The sequence below is a fragment of the Takifugu flavidus genome, chromosome 9 (genome assembly GCF_003711565.1).
Source record: "Takifugu flavidus isolate HTHZ2018 chromosome 9, ASM371156v2, whole genome shotgun sequence".
Classification (NCBI taxonomy): domain Eukaryota; kingdom Metazoa; phylum Chordata; class Actinopteri; order Tetraodontiformes; family Tetraodontidae; genus Takifugu; species Takifugu flavidus.
The window spans coordinates 4,009,503-4,027,120 of NC_079528.1; the positions used below are offsets into that span (position 1 = coordinate 4,009,503).

At 44.7% G+C, this 17,618-nt stretch overlaps 1 protein-coding gene and 1 long non-coding RNA gene across 3 annotated transcripts; one reads left to right on the top strand and one right to left on the bottom strand.

Annotated features, from left to right (window-relative positions):
- Window positions 1-970: 970 nt before the first annotated feature.
- On the bottom strand, window positions 971-3,438 carry LOC130531395 (POU domain, class 3, transcription factor 4-B-like). Its single transcript, XM_057043398.1, has one exon. It carries the CDS (start codon window positions 3,212-3,214, stop codon window positions 2,129-2,131), a length of 1,086 nt encoding a protein of 361 aa, XP_056899378.1. The 5' UTR covers window positions 3,215-3,438; the 3' UTR covers window positions 971-2,128.
- Window positions 3,439-3,788: 350 nt separating this feature from the next.
- LOC130531396 (uncharacterized) lies at window positions 3,789-12,280 on the top strand. 2 transcript variants are annotated; one of them, XR_008952092.1, is made up of 4 exons: window positions 3,789-4,286; window positions 7,209-7,264; window positions 7,451-7,595; window positions 10,334-12,280. It is a non-coding gene; the product is annotated as an uncharacterized LOC130531396 (long non-coding RNA). The 2 variants fall into 2 exon arrangements; XR_008952093.1 differs by having other exon boundaries at window positions 3,796-4,286; window positions 7,209-7,245; window positions 7,456-7,595.
- The last annotated feature ends 5,338 nt before the right edge of the window (window positions 12,281-17,618 follow it).

Sequence of the window (17,618 nt, forward strand, 5' to 3'; positions counted from 1 at the left end):
GATAGAATCAATCATACATGGTTTTACTTTTCTCTTCTTCAGCATAACTACCTTCTTTCACCTCCACCCTCACGCCCCTCTCCTCTCTCTTTCTCTCTCCCGTTTTCCCTCTCTCGGTCTCCCCCAACCCCCCTCTCAGGGCTGCAGACTGAGGAGATGCATAAATTCAGATGCATTAGTATTCCAGTCAGGCTCACCATTTCAAGGCAAGGCCTAGCACCCTTCCGCCTCTCCTCCTCTTGTTTCTCCCCTCCTTCGCTCTCCAGCACTATTTTGAATCATTTAAGCGGAGCTGCATTTGTAGGCCTACTTATTTTCAAACCATTCCTAAATTATTTTTAGGCATCTTGATTTTTTACCAGTATAGCCCCAGTTTGCCCTCGCATTGCCAATTATACGCAGCTGTAGTCTTTGAAATGAGATTCATCTGCTTCTGATTGTGTGTGTGTCTGTGTGGCTGTGCGCGTGTGTGTTTTGCTGTCAAGCCAAGCGGGCCAGGCGATAAATCACGCATGTCTGATTGAGGGAGGGCAGAGGGCCCGGACAATAACATTTCAGTGAAAGTGCCGGACAAAGCCCGGTTTGCTCTGATCCTGGAGAGTTTGGTCCCACAGAACCACTGGACCTCCATGGTACAGCTGTGGTGACGGACAAACAGACAGACAGGCGGACAGACAGACAGGCAGACAGACAGGCAGGCAGACAGAACAGGCAGCAACATGACGAGACGAACCTTTGACACAAAATTGCTCTAATGTTGTGAGTGCAGTCGCTTGGTAAAATATGAAACACCAGTTTTTTAACTGAACCCAGTTCCAGTTTCATCTTTACAAAAATAAACGTTGATTTTTTTTTGCATTTTAAAATAATAAATAGTACAATAATAATAATAATAATAATAATATAATAATAATAATAATAATTTAAAATTAATCCAACTGTGGTTGTTTTTTTCTTTTGGACAGACCAGTTGTAACAAGAAATTGTTTATTACAACATACATAGTTTATTTCAAAACATAATACAAGCTTTTATACTGAAAATAAATAATTACTTGAGCTGTCGTTGAAATTTGGAATCAAACCGCCAAAACAGTTCAGTCTTACTGAAAATATTGTTTTTTTCCCCCACATTGCTAATTAAGTGCATGAATAACTAAGAGATTTCTTTAAATTAATGACTTCCAAATGGTAATATATAAAACTGTACAATATTGGAAAAAATACTTAAGAAATAAACCGATAACAGGAGTATTTACGATTATAAAATTTTGATATTGGACGTACAATAAAATTATAGGCAGGTGCAGAGCGTTGTTAACCCCTCTCTCTATCGGCTCTGGTTCAGAGTCCGCACAGTTTATGTGGTCGAAGATGATTTAAATCAAATAAATGAATTTATAAATAGTTGGAACCGTGTGCGTGCGTGCGTGTGTATGTGTGTGTGCTACAGGCCAAAATGGAGGACTTTAAGTGCTATTAGGTTGGTAGCAGTACCTCTACGGTGGAAATGATGACCTGTAACTCAAACCAAACCAGAAAAAAGCCCAACACATATGTTACAGAATATAATGATGCAAATATGATGAGAACTAAAGCACCGTCCAAAGCCGAGGGGAGCGCAAGCTGGACTGTAAAATGGCCTCTGGTGTTGCAACAAACCAATTGAGAAAAGTGTTGTTATCATTTTGGGAGCGCACAATAGAAGCAACGCGGCCAGAGCAAATCAAAACAAAGCAGCGGTCACATCTTAATCACGAACACCGAGCTGATGACGAGTGGTGACACAAACCAAAGGCGCTGGCAGGTCATATAGGCACATTTTTGTATTTATATCCCGGGATGTAGAAAAGAATTTGGCGGGCTCCAAAGAGAATCAGAAATATGACGTATGGGTTCTTTTTTTCGTTTGATATGCCGCTATAGAATAATGCCCTCGTGACAGTTAGAAAATGGCGAAGGCTGAGCAGGTGTCTGTAATTGTTATTGTCGTGTTTCAGTGCTGGAGGCATGTGAAGGAGTCTGTGCTGGGACGGGCTGCGGGGGCCACGGCGCGTCCCTGCGCTCGACAGTCTGTGGCCGGGGGGGTGGGGGTGGGGGGGAAAGGGGGATTCCTCCCGGCGCTTCGGTCAGAGATCATGACACGATGAGGCGTCTCCTGCGCTCCCGCTGTGAGAATACGGTCCATCGTGTGGCGGCGGTTCTCCCGGCGGCGTCATGCGCTTCTCCTTCTGCCTCCGGTTGCAGAACCACACGCGCACCACCTCCTTCTCCAGCTGCAGCGTGTCCGCCAGAGACGTGATCTCCTGCGCCGACGGCTTGGGACACTTGAGAAAGTGCGTCTCTAGAACCCCCTTCACGCTGACCTCGATGGACGTCCTCTTCTTCCTCTTTCTCCCCTGAGCTGCGATCTTGTCTATACTGCTCGAGCTTCCCGTGGACGAATCCGCCTCCTCCAGCCACTTGTTCAGCAGCGGCTTCAGTTTGCACATATTTTTAAAGCTCAGCTGCAGAGCCTCGAACCTGCAGATGGTCGTTTGGGAAAAGACGTTACCGTACAACGTGCCCAAAGCCAAGCCCACGTCCGCCTGCGTAAAACCCAGCTTGATCCTGCGTTGCTTGAACTGCTTGGCAAAGTGCTCCAGCTCGTCAGAAGTCGGAGTCTCCTCGTCTGAGTGGTCGTGGCAGTGGTGCCCGCCGAGGTCGCTGTGGTCGGGGCTGAGTGTATCCCTGAGGCCCGGGTGCATGCCTTGGCCCTGCGGATTGGGTGGAGGCGTGAGGCCACCGTGGTCCAACATGCCGTTAACGGTGAAGCCCGCCTGGGAGTAGATATTAATCTGCTGCACGCTGGAGGAGTTATGGGACACCGGAGTTCCCCAGGCTCCTCCGGGGTGGCTGCCATGGTTGTTGTGATGAGGGGAGTGATGCGCAACGTGCGGAGAGCGGTGATGGATGATGCCAAGCTGCAGGTCTTCTCGGCCAGGTTTGACGTCCTGCTGCTCCATGGAGGACGACCAGGGGCTGCCCTCCGACAGACTGCTTGCCCACTGGTGCCCGAGGGGATGCCCGTTGTTTTGGACGCTCTGCAGATAGTCACTCTGGAGGAGTTTCTGGTGTCCTCTGTAGGGGCTAGCAGGCTGCATAGCCTGGCTGTCCGGGTGGATCATGGGGCTAGAACTGAGCAGGGTATAGGGGCTGGAGGCAGCTGTGGCCATGCTGGCTGCTGAACCCCACTAGTGCTACTGAAGCGAGGGAGCAGTCCAGCCTCTGACATCTCCCTCTCTCTGGAGCTTCGACAGCAGCCTGGCGTTGACTGACAGCCTCCGCCACCACTCAGAGGACGCCGGAGACGCGGTGACGTCACGCGCCCACCAATGACGGCGCAGTTATCCGAACCTCAGGATTTGGAAACAACGCGTCGGATAGGAAAGGGTTACGCGCATTCGAACCGGAAGTGAGTCTGAGTGCTGGTCCAGTGGTCCTGGCAGCTAAATGTGCGCGTGGAGCGCAGTTCCTGTTTATTAATTAAAGTTTCCAACTGATTTACGCACGGCTTTATTGCCGCTCCTGCCACCCTTGAACGCGCGCGAAGGAGGAGATTAAAGTGCAGGGGCACTTAATTTGGGAGGATGCAATCAAACCAGGAGCAATTTTCACTGCTAATGATTAACTTTTAAACAGTATTTCCGCACGTGTTTGTGAATCGAGTTCCTCAAGACAGCATTTCACGCAAACGTGGTTTAAGCACAGCCCGTGTGCGGCCACAGAGCCTTCATCCTGCATGGATAATTAAGCCAAAACGTGAACTGGTGTTTGCTATTTGTTCCCCTCATCGTTTTGTATTTTTTTTAAAGTGTCCATGGCTTCCCTATGAGCACTTTTTGCTCAGGTTCTTTTAACAGACATGCTTGGTACTTAAAACCTCATCTTTTTGCATTACATGAAAGTATTACGCGCCCTGACACGCTGCACACTCACACTTCCAGTCTTTAAGAATCTCATCAGATCTTCAGAAAAGAAAAAAAAAAGATCTATGAATATATTGAGAACCCAACTTAGCTGCGTAATTACATTTGCCATTAGAGGAGTGCGTCGCAGTCCCCTTATTAGTTTGAAATTCCATTAAATATATTGCTGGAGCTTCCAGGTTAAGCTTGATTTAAATTTGCATACATTTTCATACATTTAGGAGAAATAAAAGAAGGCTGCAGCTAGCAGAAAGTCATTAAAGAGCGCCGAGCCGAGGAGCTGCTTGCGGGGACAGCGACAGAGGAAAGGCCGGAGCAGGTGAGCTGACCGCTGGCTGAGTTATAGGACAGGGCCTCGGTGACCGGAGATAGGATCGCCAGTGGCGCTACAACGGGAGAGTGGTGGCTTGGGATTGCAGTATAGCACCTATAGGAAATAATGGAGCAGATGCAGTCTATGTCATGTGTTTTTGTGACGATGCCAACACGGCGCTGAGGTTTATTATTTTATTTAAATACTTTAATATATTTTAAGCGAAGGACAGGATGGCTCATGGCCTAGTTTACAGAACATGCTTGCTTCGTTTGAGTCGTTAAAAAGGATGCAGAAATACGTGTCAATAGCAAAGAAAGTGTCTTAAATAGAAGCTCACGATGCATTAAATGTATGTCGCACCAAAGCGATTTAATCTTTAAAATTCAATTCTGCATATAAATTTATGTATTTAGAGTAGCTGGTTCAGTTAACTCTGGACGTATAAGATTCCCATTATAAATAGATATAAATTTTTTTTTTTTCGGGGGGGGGGGGGGTGGTTCATGAGCTACGATGGTTTAAAAATATAGCAGGAATTTCTTTCATTACGAAAAAAAATAGATCTGTATTTTGGGAAGCATAAAGCACGCATGAGGAGGGACTCTGAGAGGGGGTTGTATCGCTCTCGATGGTCTAAGTTTCTAAAGTGTAACAGATGCTTCTCTTGAAACGCTCCTTGTGCTGATTCCTTTTATTCGCGTCAACATTTTTCTGCCGCCGAGCGCGTTTCCATAGCGAGGCGAATAAAAGGCAAATCCCCGCTCCGCGCCTCCAATAAAGAGACCATTCACAGATAACCCGAGCCAAGCCCTGCTACACTTACACCATGCAGCACTGCGGGCTCTTTCTCCACCGAGCTGCGAAAAAAAACAACTAATGAGACATAATTTCTGTCAGTTTATCTTTGTAAAATAGCAGTTTAGAGACGCGTGTTTATCTGCTTCCCTTCGCTTATTTGGCTGCTTTCTTTTTTGTGATTATTTTATGACTGATTATTTGATGCAGACAGCGCAGAAAAAGAGGAAAAAGCAAAATATATTTTAAAGTTAATTCGAGACTAACCTTTTCCTGTTAGTATGGGCCTGTGAGGATTTAGTCACAGGTCTAATTATGACTCGGGATTAATTGTTTTTTCGATTACATTAATAAAAACTATATTGGTTAATTTTAGTTACTTGCAGGCTGCTTGTTGGCATTTATAAAAACGAATATTTCTGTATAGTGTTGGGTCTACAGAGGTTAATTCGATAACAACATTTCCAGGGGTTAAAGAAGCGACTGAGAGGAGAAATATCTTTTTCTACGGAGGTTTGATGCCTCACATCCAATTTCATGGGCTTTTCTCCTTTCTTTTATTATTAAGTCGTGTTTTCCCCGTCGCATTTGAGGCCCCGTGAGTAAAAAATACAACTAATACTAATAATTTTAAAAGTTTCCAGTCGAAAAGTGCAACACGGCACGCAGAATGTGTGTTTGGATCCCGTTCTTTGTTTTGGGTCTTTAAATCTTCTTCAGTTTAAGGCTGCAGAGATGAATCGTCTGCCACTGAGGCGACCCCGGGGGAGGGACCCGTCACCCGATGTCATGACCTCTAAAAACTCTGCATGGAGCCAAAAGCTTCTGCTGCCTCTGGACGCATTATTCTCAATCAAACATCTGATGCATGTCAGTTTCTGTCTCCTCTGTGGGAAACGCGTGCATTCGTTTTATTCATTCGCGTTTTAGAAGCGTGAAAAAGGAGCGAACACATTGGTTCTTGGAAATTTTGACGTGGACCTCCTGAATGGACATATCCGTCTCACACACACTTCCCAGACCTCCAGACAGTAAAATCGATATTCACATTAGGCCGCCACGCCGCGTTTAAAGGACAGTGACAGCGCGTTGGAGCAGCTCTCCCAGCAGCAGAGATCGTCTTCATCAGCTGTTCAAATCAAACAGGGGGAAAAAGGTCCGTGTGTTTGTGAGAGGAAACCTTTACCTTTAGAAAATGTAAATAAATAAGAGCAACGATATCCCGACCAAATGCATGTATGCAGCATCCATATCGCGCAGAGTCTGTCTGGTCTGCAGTGAGGGATTCTTTCAGGCATTCTTCTTTTAAATCGAATAAAGGGCGTCCTTCAAAAAGATCTCCGTGGGAAAAATCAATAGACAGTCAACTCCGAGTTAAAAGAAATATTCCATCACCAGAGCTGTGAGTCAGAGCCACGATGTTGAGAATTCACGACGTTTTTCCAGACTTTTTTTTTTTTTTTTTTGAAAAATAAGCAATTAGAATTTCGGCTATGCTTCCATGAACAGGAGCCTGTACTTTCATATTTTTGTAATCATTTTCTGCCTGGACGAGAATTAATTGATTTCTTTATTTGGCTGAAAGTAATGTGAAGGATAAGGACAACGTCTTCTGAATGTTTCAAATAAGATGGGAGGCATATTGAAGGTTACTGTAGTTACTTTTCAAATGGATTCAACCAGAAAGACTCAAGCGCCTGAGGTGAAGGGAGTCTTTCAGCTCTTTAGCATGTTTTGCAGAATAAACACTGGCTTGCACAGGAGCAGACTTTTTTAAAAATTATTATTATTATTTATTTTTGTTTTTTATCTGCAAGAATTCGAAACACCTGAGCAAAAGACAAAATGTCCCTTTTGGCTTTACTACAACAAAGCAAATGTTTGTCAGAAAGATTATTCACTACTCTCTCTCTCTCTCGTGTGTGTGTGTGTGTGTGTGTGTGTGTGTGTGTTGTGTGTGTGTGTGTGTGTGTGTGTATGTATGTATGTATGTATGTATGTATGTATGTATGTGTGTATGTGTGTATGTATGTATGTATGTATGTATGTATGTGTCTATGTATGTATGTGTATGTGTGTGTGTGTGTGTGTGTGTGTGTGTGTGTGTGTGTGTGTGTGTGTGTGTTACAGGTGCTGTTTGTGAAAGAGACTTGTACATTGTCCCTGGGTCAGTGAAGGAGCGATTGGTACAAATCTGCATACATTACCATGTTTTTAACTTCAAACTATAACACACACACACACTCACACACATTAAAATATACACAATCCTACAAAGAGTAATCAGTGAAGACCAGAGTGCACAGAAACGTGCAGGCTCTGGTCCTCTTCAGCTTCTCGTCCACATTGTTTTTCTTCTCTTCTGCACTAAGAGCAGACAGGAGCTCAGAGTTGAGGCCTCCGCTTGCACCAACGAGGAAGAGAAGGGACTTTCAGATGGGAGAGGAAGGACCGACTTGTGTAAACGCCAGTGCTGAACCTGTCCTCTCGCCAAATCCTGTTTAATGAGCAACCTCGGTGAGTTTCATGTTGAATATAAGTGAGCTCTCTGCTACACAAACAGCTAACACACTTCCCCCTGTGGCACGCACACGGGCACATACATGCACACATGCACTCAAATGTGCACACACGTATGCAGGTCCCTGTGAAGGAGCAGGCAGAACCGGCAGTTGCACATCTGCATTTCAAACACAGACTCTCTGGGATTCATTATTAATTAGCCTGCTGAGCCCTCAAGGACTGCTGATGTTGCTGTGTCTCTCTTACACATACACACACGCACATGCACGTACATGCACGCATACACACACAAACACACTGCTCATGACCTCTTTGCCCCCGCTGAGTGCCCACCAGAATGCTGAAATGCAGGAACATCCCTCTCTCTGATGACATCACTTTTTCCTGATTTCCTGGCTTAAGGGTTGGTAAAGGGTGATGAATTACCAGACTAGGTGGTTTTATTATCAGGGCCGTGTAACAGTTGAAAATCCCAAATCAGACCGAACTGACGCTGGTGGAGATGCAATCATCCATATGTCACAATAAAGATTACAAACCTCCTTTCTGCCATTGTCTCTCCTTGATCCATTGGTATTTGTGGAGATAGATTGTTGTGGTTTTGTGTGTGTCTGTGTGTGTGTGTGTGTGTGTCTTATGTTGTGTTTTTGTATGTTTACTGCATTAACCTCCACCACCAACAGATACAGGCAGATCAGAAAGACACACAGCGATTATGCATGAGGAATGTCTCCAGGGTCCAAGAGAGCCTGTGTGTATTTGTGTGTGAGTGTGTGTCGGGGGGCATCAAACACACGTGCAGTGAGGACCTGCTGTCCACAACACGCATCCCACCACTGCACAATACTGGTGCAGTTTACAGACATAAACACAATAGGAAGAAACCAGCTGGTATTCTGCAGGTTTTCCCGCCTCTGTTGTTGCCCACAGTTGCATTAGCATGCAGCAGGGCAGCATGTGATGGGGGAAGGATCGGTTTGTGAGTGACTTGTGATGGGCTGGCGGGCTGACTGCAAATGTTTCCCAAATCAAACACAAAGACAGCTAAACACCGAGGGAGTGTGTCTTTTTATACGATATGGTTTACACTGTAGTGTGGATATTATGAGGATATTAGTCTGCAACATGTGGCTCCATCATCCCCGCTTGTGCCATTTTTGCACAGATAATACCAGGAGGGCATAGGTGGACAGTCTGGGATCTTTTCCCACACATCAGCACCCTGCAGACTGGCTCGCCCTAGGCTGTAACCCCGGCTCTGATAGGGCAGAGGGCTCTGGCAGTAATTTGTACATAATTGCTTCATTTAGCAAAACTCCGCCAACATCGCCTTCTGCCTCAGAAGTCTTCAATTTAGGCCTCACAGTGGCCGAAGTTGCTGCTCAGCTGTCACCTTCTATCTCTATTCAGTGATAACGCATGGGAGTAAAAACAGACTCCCACGCCGCAGCATCCCTCCGAGGGTCAGCGGCTTTTGAACTGACTGGATGTGATTAAGAGGCAGCCGAGCTTCCTGGTGTTGTGGAGAATCGGCGCAGCGAGATTAGCGAACACAGGAGACCGCTTCTGAACAACCCAGCACGGCTCAGATGGAACCGAGAATACCGGGCAATCAGGGAATCTGCACAAATGTTGTTACAAGTTCTCACTCTGAAAGGGAATTCTCTGTTCCCGTTTGGAGCATTCTTCCCAGCCCCTGGCTCTTTCATATGATGGAATGTTCATATGATTTTTGGTTTCATACCAATTCCACCTGGAGTCTTAAAGGGAAGAACAACAAATATGGGAAACATTTAATCCAGAATAATATGTTTATTCAGAGACCCGTGGACTTCGGGGGGTGGAAAGGACCTCTTCTGATGTGGTCTACTGCCAGTGTGTGTGTATTTGTGCATGTGTGTTTATGTGCGGGCGCAGGTTGTCGTGTGTTTGCATTGGACGTGTGAGACGAGGCAAGAGAACCTCCACAGCCTGGGGCCAGGAACTGTGGGTGAGGAGGAAGAGAGGTCTAACACGCTCTCAGGTTTCTAATGTGTGTTTGTGTGCGAGCTTGTGTGCACGATCCAGGATGTGACAAAAAAACTAGGCCGAAAGAAATACGGACATAAATACTTGGAAAAAAAAAAAAAAAAAAAAAAATCTCAGCTATAGTGATGGTTCTTGCTGGGAAGGAAAACACACATTTTAATCTACCAAAGTCTCCTCTACAATTCTTCAGTTTAAGAAAAAAAACTTCACTCAAAGTTGGTTTTAATTCCACTGATGTGACAAGCAACGCTTAAAGTGTGGCACACTGTACCGAAATGCTCCAATAATACCAACTTTACTATCTACTGCGAAACTGATTAAAGATTAATTAAGAACTATTAGATGCCAGCTTATCAGATGATGATAAAAAAGGAAATAGATGGTTTAGTACAAGACAAATCTGTCTTCTTAGATTATTGGGGCCCATTTGGTGTATTTGTCCTCAGGACGTTTGCCTGCAAGCGGTGACAGATAGTTGGAATGGAGAGGTTCAGGACTAATGTTGCATTTTAGCTGGTGAACTGGGGAAAACGATAAACATGTCCAGTTAAACCACCCCTACCAAATGGTTGTGCAGATGCTGCCTAAAGTAGATTGTAACAGGGACTAAGAGTGTCACTGCTGACTCGGTCTTTCTCTCCTCATAAACGTATAACTCTGGTCCATTCATTTATTGTTGTGTTCTGTCTTCTTGTTGCATATAGTGGGACACATGAACAAACACCTGGCCCTCATGAAGCAGTGAGCTGCCAAGATCGATGTCCCAGTGACCACAACAATGATGCTAAAGTGGGACATGTAGGACAATGATCTTGCAATGGAACATACATGACAGTTCATGACAACCTACCACCATGTGCATCAGACTGATGGAGCAACTCACAGTTTGTGACTGTCCACTGGTGGAGCTGAACCGGGCTGGAGAACAAATGCCTGTGCAAAGTAAACACATACAGTGTCTCTACAATATCTCTCCCACTGCTACCAGTTCAGTAGGCCAAACGTACTAAAGCCTGGTGCCTCCCTCTCCTTCTCTCTCTCTCCCTCCTACTCTCTCTCTCTCTCTCCTCACTCATACACACACTGACAGCCTCTCTTTCCCTCTGAAAGAAGGTCTTATTGTGGCGATTTCAGCTGTCTCAAGGGCATCCAGAACAAAGAAGCTTTTCACCCCTCTGCATATCCTCCTCGCATCCTTCACTCTCTCACCTCACACTTCTTTTTCCGCGACTCCTGTATCATGCAATCCTCACTTGTTTGCAACCCCCCCCCCCCCCCCCACCCCACCCCAATTCTCTGTCCTTTTTTTCCCCCCTTCAGTTTTGTTTTGGCATCCTTGTGTGTGAGGGATATGGATAGTAGCTGCTGAGCACATTTACAGACACAGAATGGGGAAAAAGTGGAAACACTGGTGGAATACTAAAGAACAAACATTCTCTGATAATTGTTTGAGATTCTGTTGCTGCAGCAAGTGCGTGTGTGTGTGTGTGTGTAAGAGTGTGAGTACACGCACGTGCATGCAATGTATGTCCTATGAGCCTGCGCCTGAAATATGGAGGCAGGAGCAGCTGGTGCAGATACACAATGTCAAGAGAGCTCAGAGAGGGAGAGCGTACAACAGAGGATGCCTCCTTGGCCGATTGTAGAAGGAGGACGGCAGAGCATAACAAACAGGATCCACCTTTCTGCTTGGCTAATTTTCCCCATTAAAACAGCCCAGCAGGAGCCTCAGCAGTCCACCAGCTGGAACAGAGGTTATTTTAGTGCCTGTCTTTCAGCAGAGTGTGTGTGTCTGTGTGTTTGAATGTGCACCCGTTGTGTGTGTGTCACTTTGCATCTATTTTGGTGTGTGACTGTGAGGTTTGAGGAAGCATAAAGATCTTCCATAGGAGCGGATTCAATCCACTGATATTAATTTCCTCCTCTCCAGTCATGCATAAACAAAAATCTCCTCGCTTGTCTGCAGTATGTGTTTCGCCCTGCTGCGCACCGCTATAATGTGCACGGTGCTGATATTGATGTATGTGCCCGTATTTGCCCAGTCATCTCTTTATGTGGCCAACCCCTCTCTCCTCTGTCTCAGTCAGATCCTAAACTAATCCCCAACCCTGCTACTCTGACAAGAAAATCCCCTATTTTAATGCAAGCACACACACACATGCACGGGCGCATGCACACACACTTTTAAACGCCTTTTTTTTTTTTGCATAAAACATCTACATGCGTTAACATTTCATATACCTGGTTCCAGGAATAAACATTTCCATTTAACTACTATCAACTCTGTGGTGGCCCCACACAGAAGCACCCTGGAATTGGCCACAGTCCATTTACTGTAAGAAAACAGTAATCAGATAACGCACACTGGCAGCGGGAGAGATGTGTTACTGCAACAAATCAGCAGTAACGCTCTCTAATTATTGCAAAGGGAAAAACTGGAGAAACTGTTTGGGATTTTAGAACTAGCATCAGACTGTGGAGGCAACATAACCCTGTCCATCCATCCATCCATCCCTCCATCCATCCATCCATCCATCCATCCATCCATCCATCCATCCATCTAAATATCTATCTATCCATCTAAATATCTATCTATCCATCCATCCATCCATCCATCCATCCATCCATCTATCCATCTAAATATCTATCCATCCATCTAAATATCTCCATCCATCCATCCATCATCCATCCATCCATCCATCCATCCATCTATCATCCATCCATCCATCTAAATATCTATCCATCTATCCATCCATCCATCTAAATATCTATCCATCTATCCATCCATCCATCTAAATATCTATCCATCTATCCATCCATCCATCTAAATATCCATCCATCTATCATCCATCTATCATCCATCCATCCATCCATCCATCCATCCATCCATCATCCATCTATCATCCATCCATCCATCCAAATATCCATCCATCCATCCATCTATCTATCCATCTAAATATCTATCCATCTAAATATCTATCCATCCATCCATCCATCCATCCATCCATCCATCCATCCATCCATCCATCCATCCATCTAAATATCTATCCATCCATCCATCCATCTAAATATCCATCTATCTATCCATCTATCTATATCCATCTATCTCTCTATCTCTATCTATCCATCCATCCATCCATCCATCCATCCATCCATCCATCCATCCATCCATCCATCCATCTATCCATCCATCCATCCATCTCTCTATCTCTATCTATCCATCCACCATCCATCTAAATATCTATCCATCCATCCATCCATCCATCCATCTAAATATCCATCTATCTATCCATCTATCTATCTATCCATCTATCTCTCGATCCATCTATCTATCCATCCATCCATCCATCCATCCATCCATCCATCCATCCATCCATCCATCTATCCATCTCTCTATCTCTATCTATCCATCCATCCATCCATCCATCCATCCATCCATCCATCCTCCATCCATCTATCTATCTCTCTATCTCTATCTATCCATCTATCCATCCATCCATCTATCTGAGTTAGTCATCGTATTTACTGCATTTATTTAGCCACGCATGACCTCCCCCACAGTGTTGAGAACATGTTTAGGGTTAGAGAGTTGTATTTTGAGATTTGTATTATGCTGCTCGAGTATTTCTGTCAATCATAATCTGAATTATTTACACATTCTTGAGCGTTGAGCATGCTGTCATTTCCAAACCAAAGTATAAAATAGTTCCCACGCACCCCCCAGTGTGGTGTAAGAAACAGTTCAGTAGTTAAAGGGATCTGAACTGAATTAAGACCCATGACTTTTATCAGCACACTGACTGATACTGATTGATTACAGGTAGTTCTAGGGTTTAAAAAAAAATAAAAAAAATAATTCAGTTCAGTTTGGTGATGTATAATAACCACTGCTTATTACAAGTCTGCAGTTTTCTAGTATTGCGCAGGGCAGCCGTGCAGCTGAGTGCAGGAATAAACTGGGTGTGGCCCTGGAAGAGTTCATGTGGTGAGAAGTGTGTTCTCAACCCAAATTAGCAGCAGAAAAGTCAGGGGAAAGGATACATTTATGCCTGTGTCGGCCTGTTAAGAGGTTTTCCAACTCTCAGCCCATCTGTGCTGTATTTAACACTCCTGTTTAGAGGCTGTTAAACAGTTTATTTGTGAACTTCTGGTCATTTCTGCATTTTATAGGCTAATACAATGAAGCGACAGATTGCTAATACAACACAATATTGTTGTTGTGCACTTGCAGGTTGAGCCTGCGCTGATGATAAATGAATGAGCAACACACACACACACACACACACACACACACACACACACACACACACACCACACAAACAAATGTATTTACCAAATATTTATGAAATGAAATTATTAAATGGGTCGATCAAATAAAACAGGAAGGATTTCATAACAACTGTGCGACGTTCACCATGTGAAGCAACTGTCATTTTACCAGCCTGGAGAGATGAGGTGCCGTTGACCTTGGCGTGTGTGTGGACACACACACACACACACACACACACACCCGCACACACATGAACGGAAACACATCCCACAGAGGGGCGACTGACAAATGGCAGTTCAGCGGCTCAGTTAGATGCTAAATGTGTGTTTAAACAATGCAGAGTGACGCTTACACACGCAACACTTAGTGGCCAGTTGGTCCTATAAGATTGATTTGGTTCACTTTCCCTCTTTGGGAACACACACAAACACACACGCACACACATCCAGACTTAGTGGAAATTGAGTGATGTGATTCAGGACACCTCTCGGCAGCCACTCCGCTTTCCATCCTAATGCCTGAGCAGAATACTAATCGCTGGATCACATTACACAGGGAGAGAGAGAAAGAGAGAGAGAGAAATGGATTCAGATCTACAAGGAAGAGAAGAAACAGCATGGATAGAATGGATTATATCTGATAACAGAAATACACAACTGGACTTGGTGGATTTTATTCCTTTCACCTTCACCTTTCTGTGAGCAGCATGCAAAAACTGCAGTTAGTGATGCAACAGTAATATCAGAGGGACAGTCATGCAGATATTCATCAAAGGTTTTATACAAATAAGTTCATATCTATAGCTATATATAGCTATAGATGTATATCTATAGATAGTTTGTCGGTTCTCATTAGCTTTGTTATTCATTGCTGTGTGAATCCTAGTTAATTAATCATAACAGTTACTCAGCAATAAACCACAGACAGGTAATTGTTAACTACAGCCGGTAGAACATCAACTGAAGGAGCTTTTCAGGTGCCGGTCTTACCGGGAAAGCTTGCAGCTATTCCCTCAAGTGGTCAAAAATCAAAACCTTACAAAAGAAAGAAAACAAGGACAACTTAATCTGTTTACTAACAACATTTTCAAAACAGCAAAAATAAAGCAGCTTTAATTGGGGCTGTAATCCCATTAAGCAGAATTATTGTTGGGGCCATTTGTAATGAGCAATAACTCAGATTAAAGCTCATTTTAGGCTAATCTGGATCACTAAATGCCATCTTGGGCCACGCACAGCAGTGTCGCCACAGCACGCCATGTGGGCCCGTGTGGACCAACATGCAAATGTAAACATTGACATTAATTCTCCAACTCTCTCCCTCTCTTCAACTGCCCCCCCCATTCCTCCCCAACCCCATGCTGAAGCAATTATGTCCAGTGTGACTCGTCTACAGGCAGTGTGAGGGTGATTGATGATGCTGTCAGCATAGGGAACATGTTTTAACGTCGGAATAATCTCCCTGCTAATATATTACATCCACTGGATAGGGTTCAATCATTACTAATAGCACTGCTAAGTTGGTGAGAGTGTGTGTGTGTGTGTGTGTGTGTGTGTGTGTGTGTGTGTGTGTGTGTGTGTGTGTGTGTGTGTGTATTTGCGTGCATGTGCGTGCATATCTCATTAATCAGATCAGAAGTAGCAAGAGGAAATCTAGCAAGGCCGACCAGTAAACAAGCACAAGGTGGTGGAATATGCAGCCCGCCAGAAGTGTTTACTTCTTACGTAATTACTCGCGCGTATCCCATCGTCGGCGAATCCACCGAGAAGCTGTTATTGTGAATGTGAGAGTCTTACCACCACTCGGTACAATATCATCTTATGAAATGAAAGAGCTGGGAAGAATGGAGCACAAAGGCATCCGACGCTTCAAAAAGAGGCAGCCTTGTGCCGTCTAATCCTCGCTGTCTAATCTCTCAAATTGCTGTGACGTTTGAAGGGGATGGAGCTGGTGTGAGGGGAGAAACGAGGCCCAGGCAGAGTGTTTATATTTCTGTTTGCTTCTCCCTCTGTCTTTGCTTTCCCGTCGCCGTTGTTTTTGATGATGCGTACAGCGCTGATCCAGCTGTGCCCTCCCTCCTCTGAACAAATCCTTCTTTAAATATGAGCTGTGTTGTTTACAGCACTTCTCTGCCTCCAGACACCGTCCTCTCTCTTTTCCGCACTACCTCTGTGCATTTGACGGCGCCTCCTCTCTTATCTGCCTTCTGCATCCATTTCGGGATGCACCATCCCCCAGCTTTTTTTTTTTTTTAAATGGCGGGGGTCGTGCATGTCTTCGCATGTTGCATGCGCAGGAGTAAGCATGCATATAAATCCAGGAACATGGGGAGAAACACTTGGCGTGTGTTTTCAGGAGAGCTGGTCTGTGGGGATCGGAGTTATATTCTGCTGGTGTCAGCTGGCTCGTGGCCTGCAGATTAATGCGTGCGTATGTGTGCACACCCATATGTGCCTATAGTGCAAACAAAGGCGCCCTCGCAAACACCCATAAACAGATTAGCTCGTCTGCTGAGAAACAAAGGGTTAACAGAGAATGCAGATTTCACAGGGAAGAAGGTAGGGAGCTGAGGGTGTGTCTACTTTTGGGGTGTGTTTGTGTGTACATGTGCAAGGGTTGAGCAAGGCGAGCGCGGCGGTGGAGCGTCACGATCCCTCTCTCTAATACTGTGTGGAGAATCTCCTCGCTGGGCTCAGCTGCCAATTCTCTCTACTGTAACAGTTCCATTCTCCTCCTTAGCCCCTGAAACAATACAGCCGTGCCTCCCTGTGCATCTCCACACAAAGAGTCCAGTGATGAGACAGACGCTCCGAGTGAACTGAGACACAGCGGCATGACAATAGACTAAGAATGGGTTTTGTTTGGCATTGTGTTTGCGTTTTGTTTTTGTCAAAGTAAAGGACAATAAAGGAAAGTTCCAAAGGATGGGAAACTTTTTTTTCCTCCCCATTTTCTTGAAACTTTAAGAGGAGATCTTCTTTGGAGATTAGCATGTATTTCAGGTCACATCCAGAGGAACAAGACCTACGCGGCACGATTGACATCAACTCCAGCAACTCCATCAATCAAACACTATTGAAAGATCACATGTTTCAGCAAGACATACTAGAAGTCCCCCCCACTGCTGATGATGAAATGTGCTGCCACCAAGGCCCACCTCTCTGGGACCTTGGGCCAATCACAACAGCCGAAACAAGCCTTTTATCTACAGGGGCTTATTAAGCTAATTGAATTAGCATGTTGTGGTTTCTGAACCCAAATACGATTAGCCTGTTATTACTACGTTATCAGGGTCCCTTGTTACAGTAACAGCAGGTTACTTTTGGCTGCTTCATCGCCTCTTTCTCTCCCTCTCCCTCCATCTCTGCTCTACCATCATCACACCATCAACACTTAGCAGTCAGCACAGTCACTGACAACAATGATAACTTAGCACTGTGTCCTTTAAATCATCATTCATATATGTATATTTTGAATTGCGACTGAATAATAATTCAACATATAGCACTACATATATTTGGAGTCTAACGCTCAGTGTAACAGAGCGTTAGACTTTTTTTAAAATAAAGAACTGTGATATTTTTTGCTTCAGAGCTTCAGTGTTACTCAAGAATGGCTGCTTTAATGTCAACGTGCTACCAGATGTCAAAGTTCCTTCTGACAATGTTGGCCTAGAAGAAAGAAAGCTTTATAAGGTTTTATCTGTCAGTCACTACTTA

Bases quoted from the DNA above. Each gene is read 5' to 3' on its own strand.
- LOC130531395 (XM_057043398.1), bottom strand. From the start codon at position 3,214: ATGGCCACAGCTGCCTCCAGCCCCTATACCCTGCTCAGTTCTAGCCCC.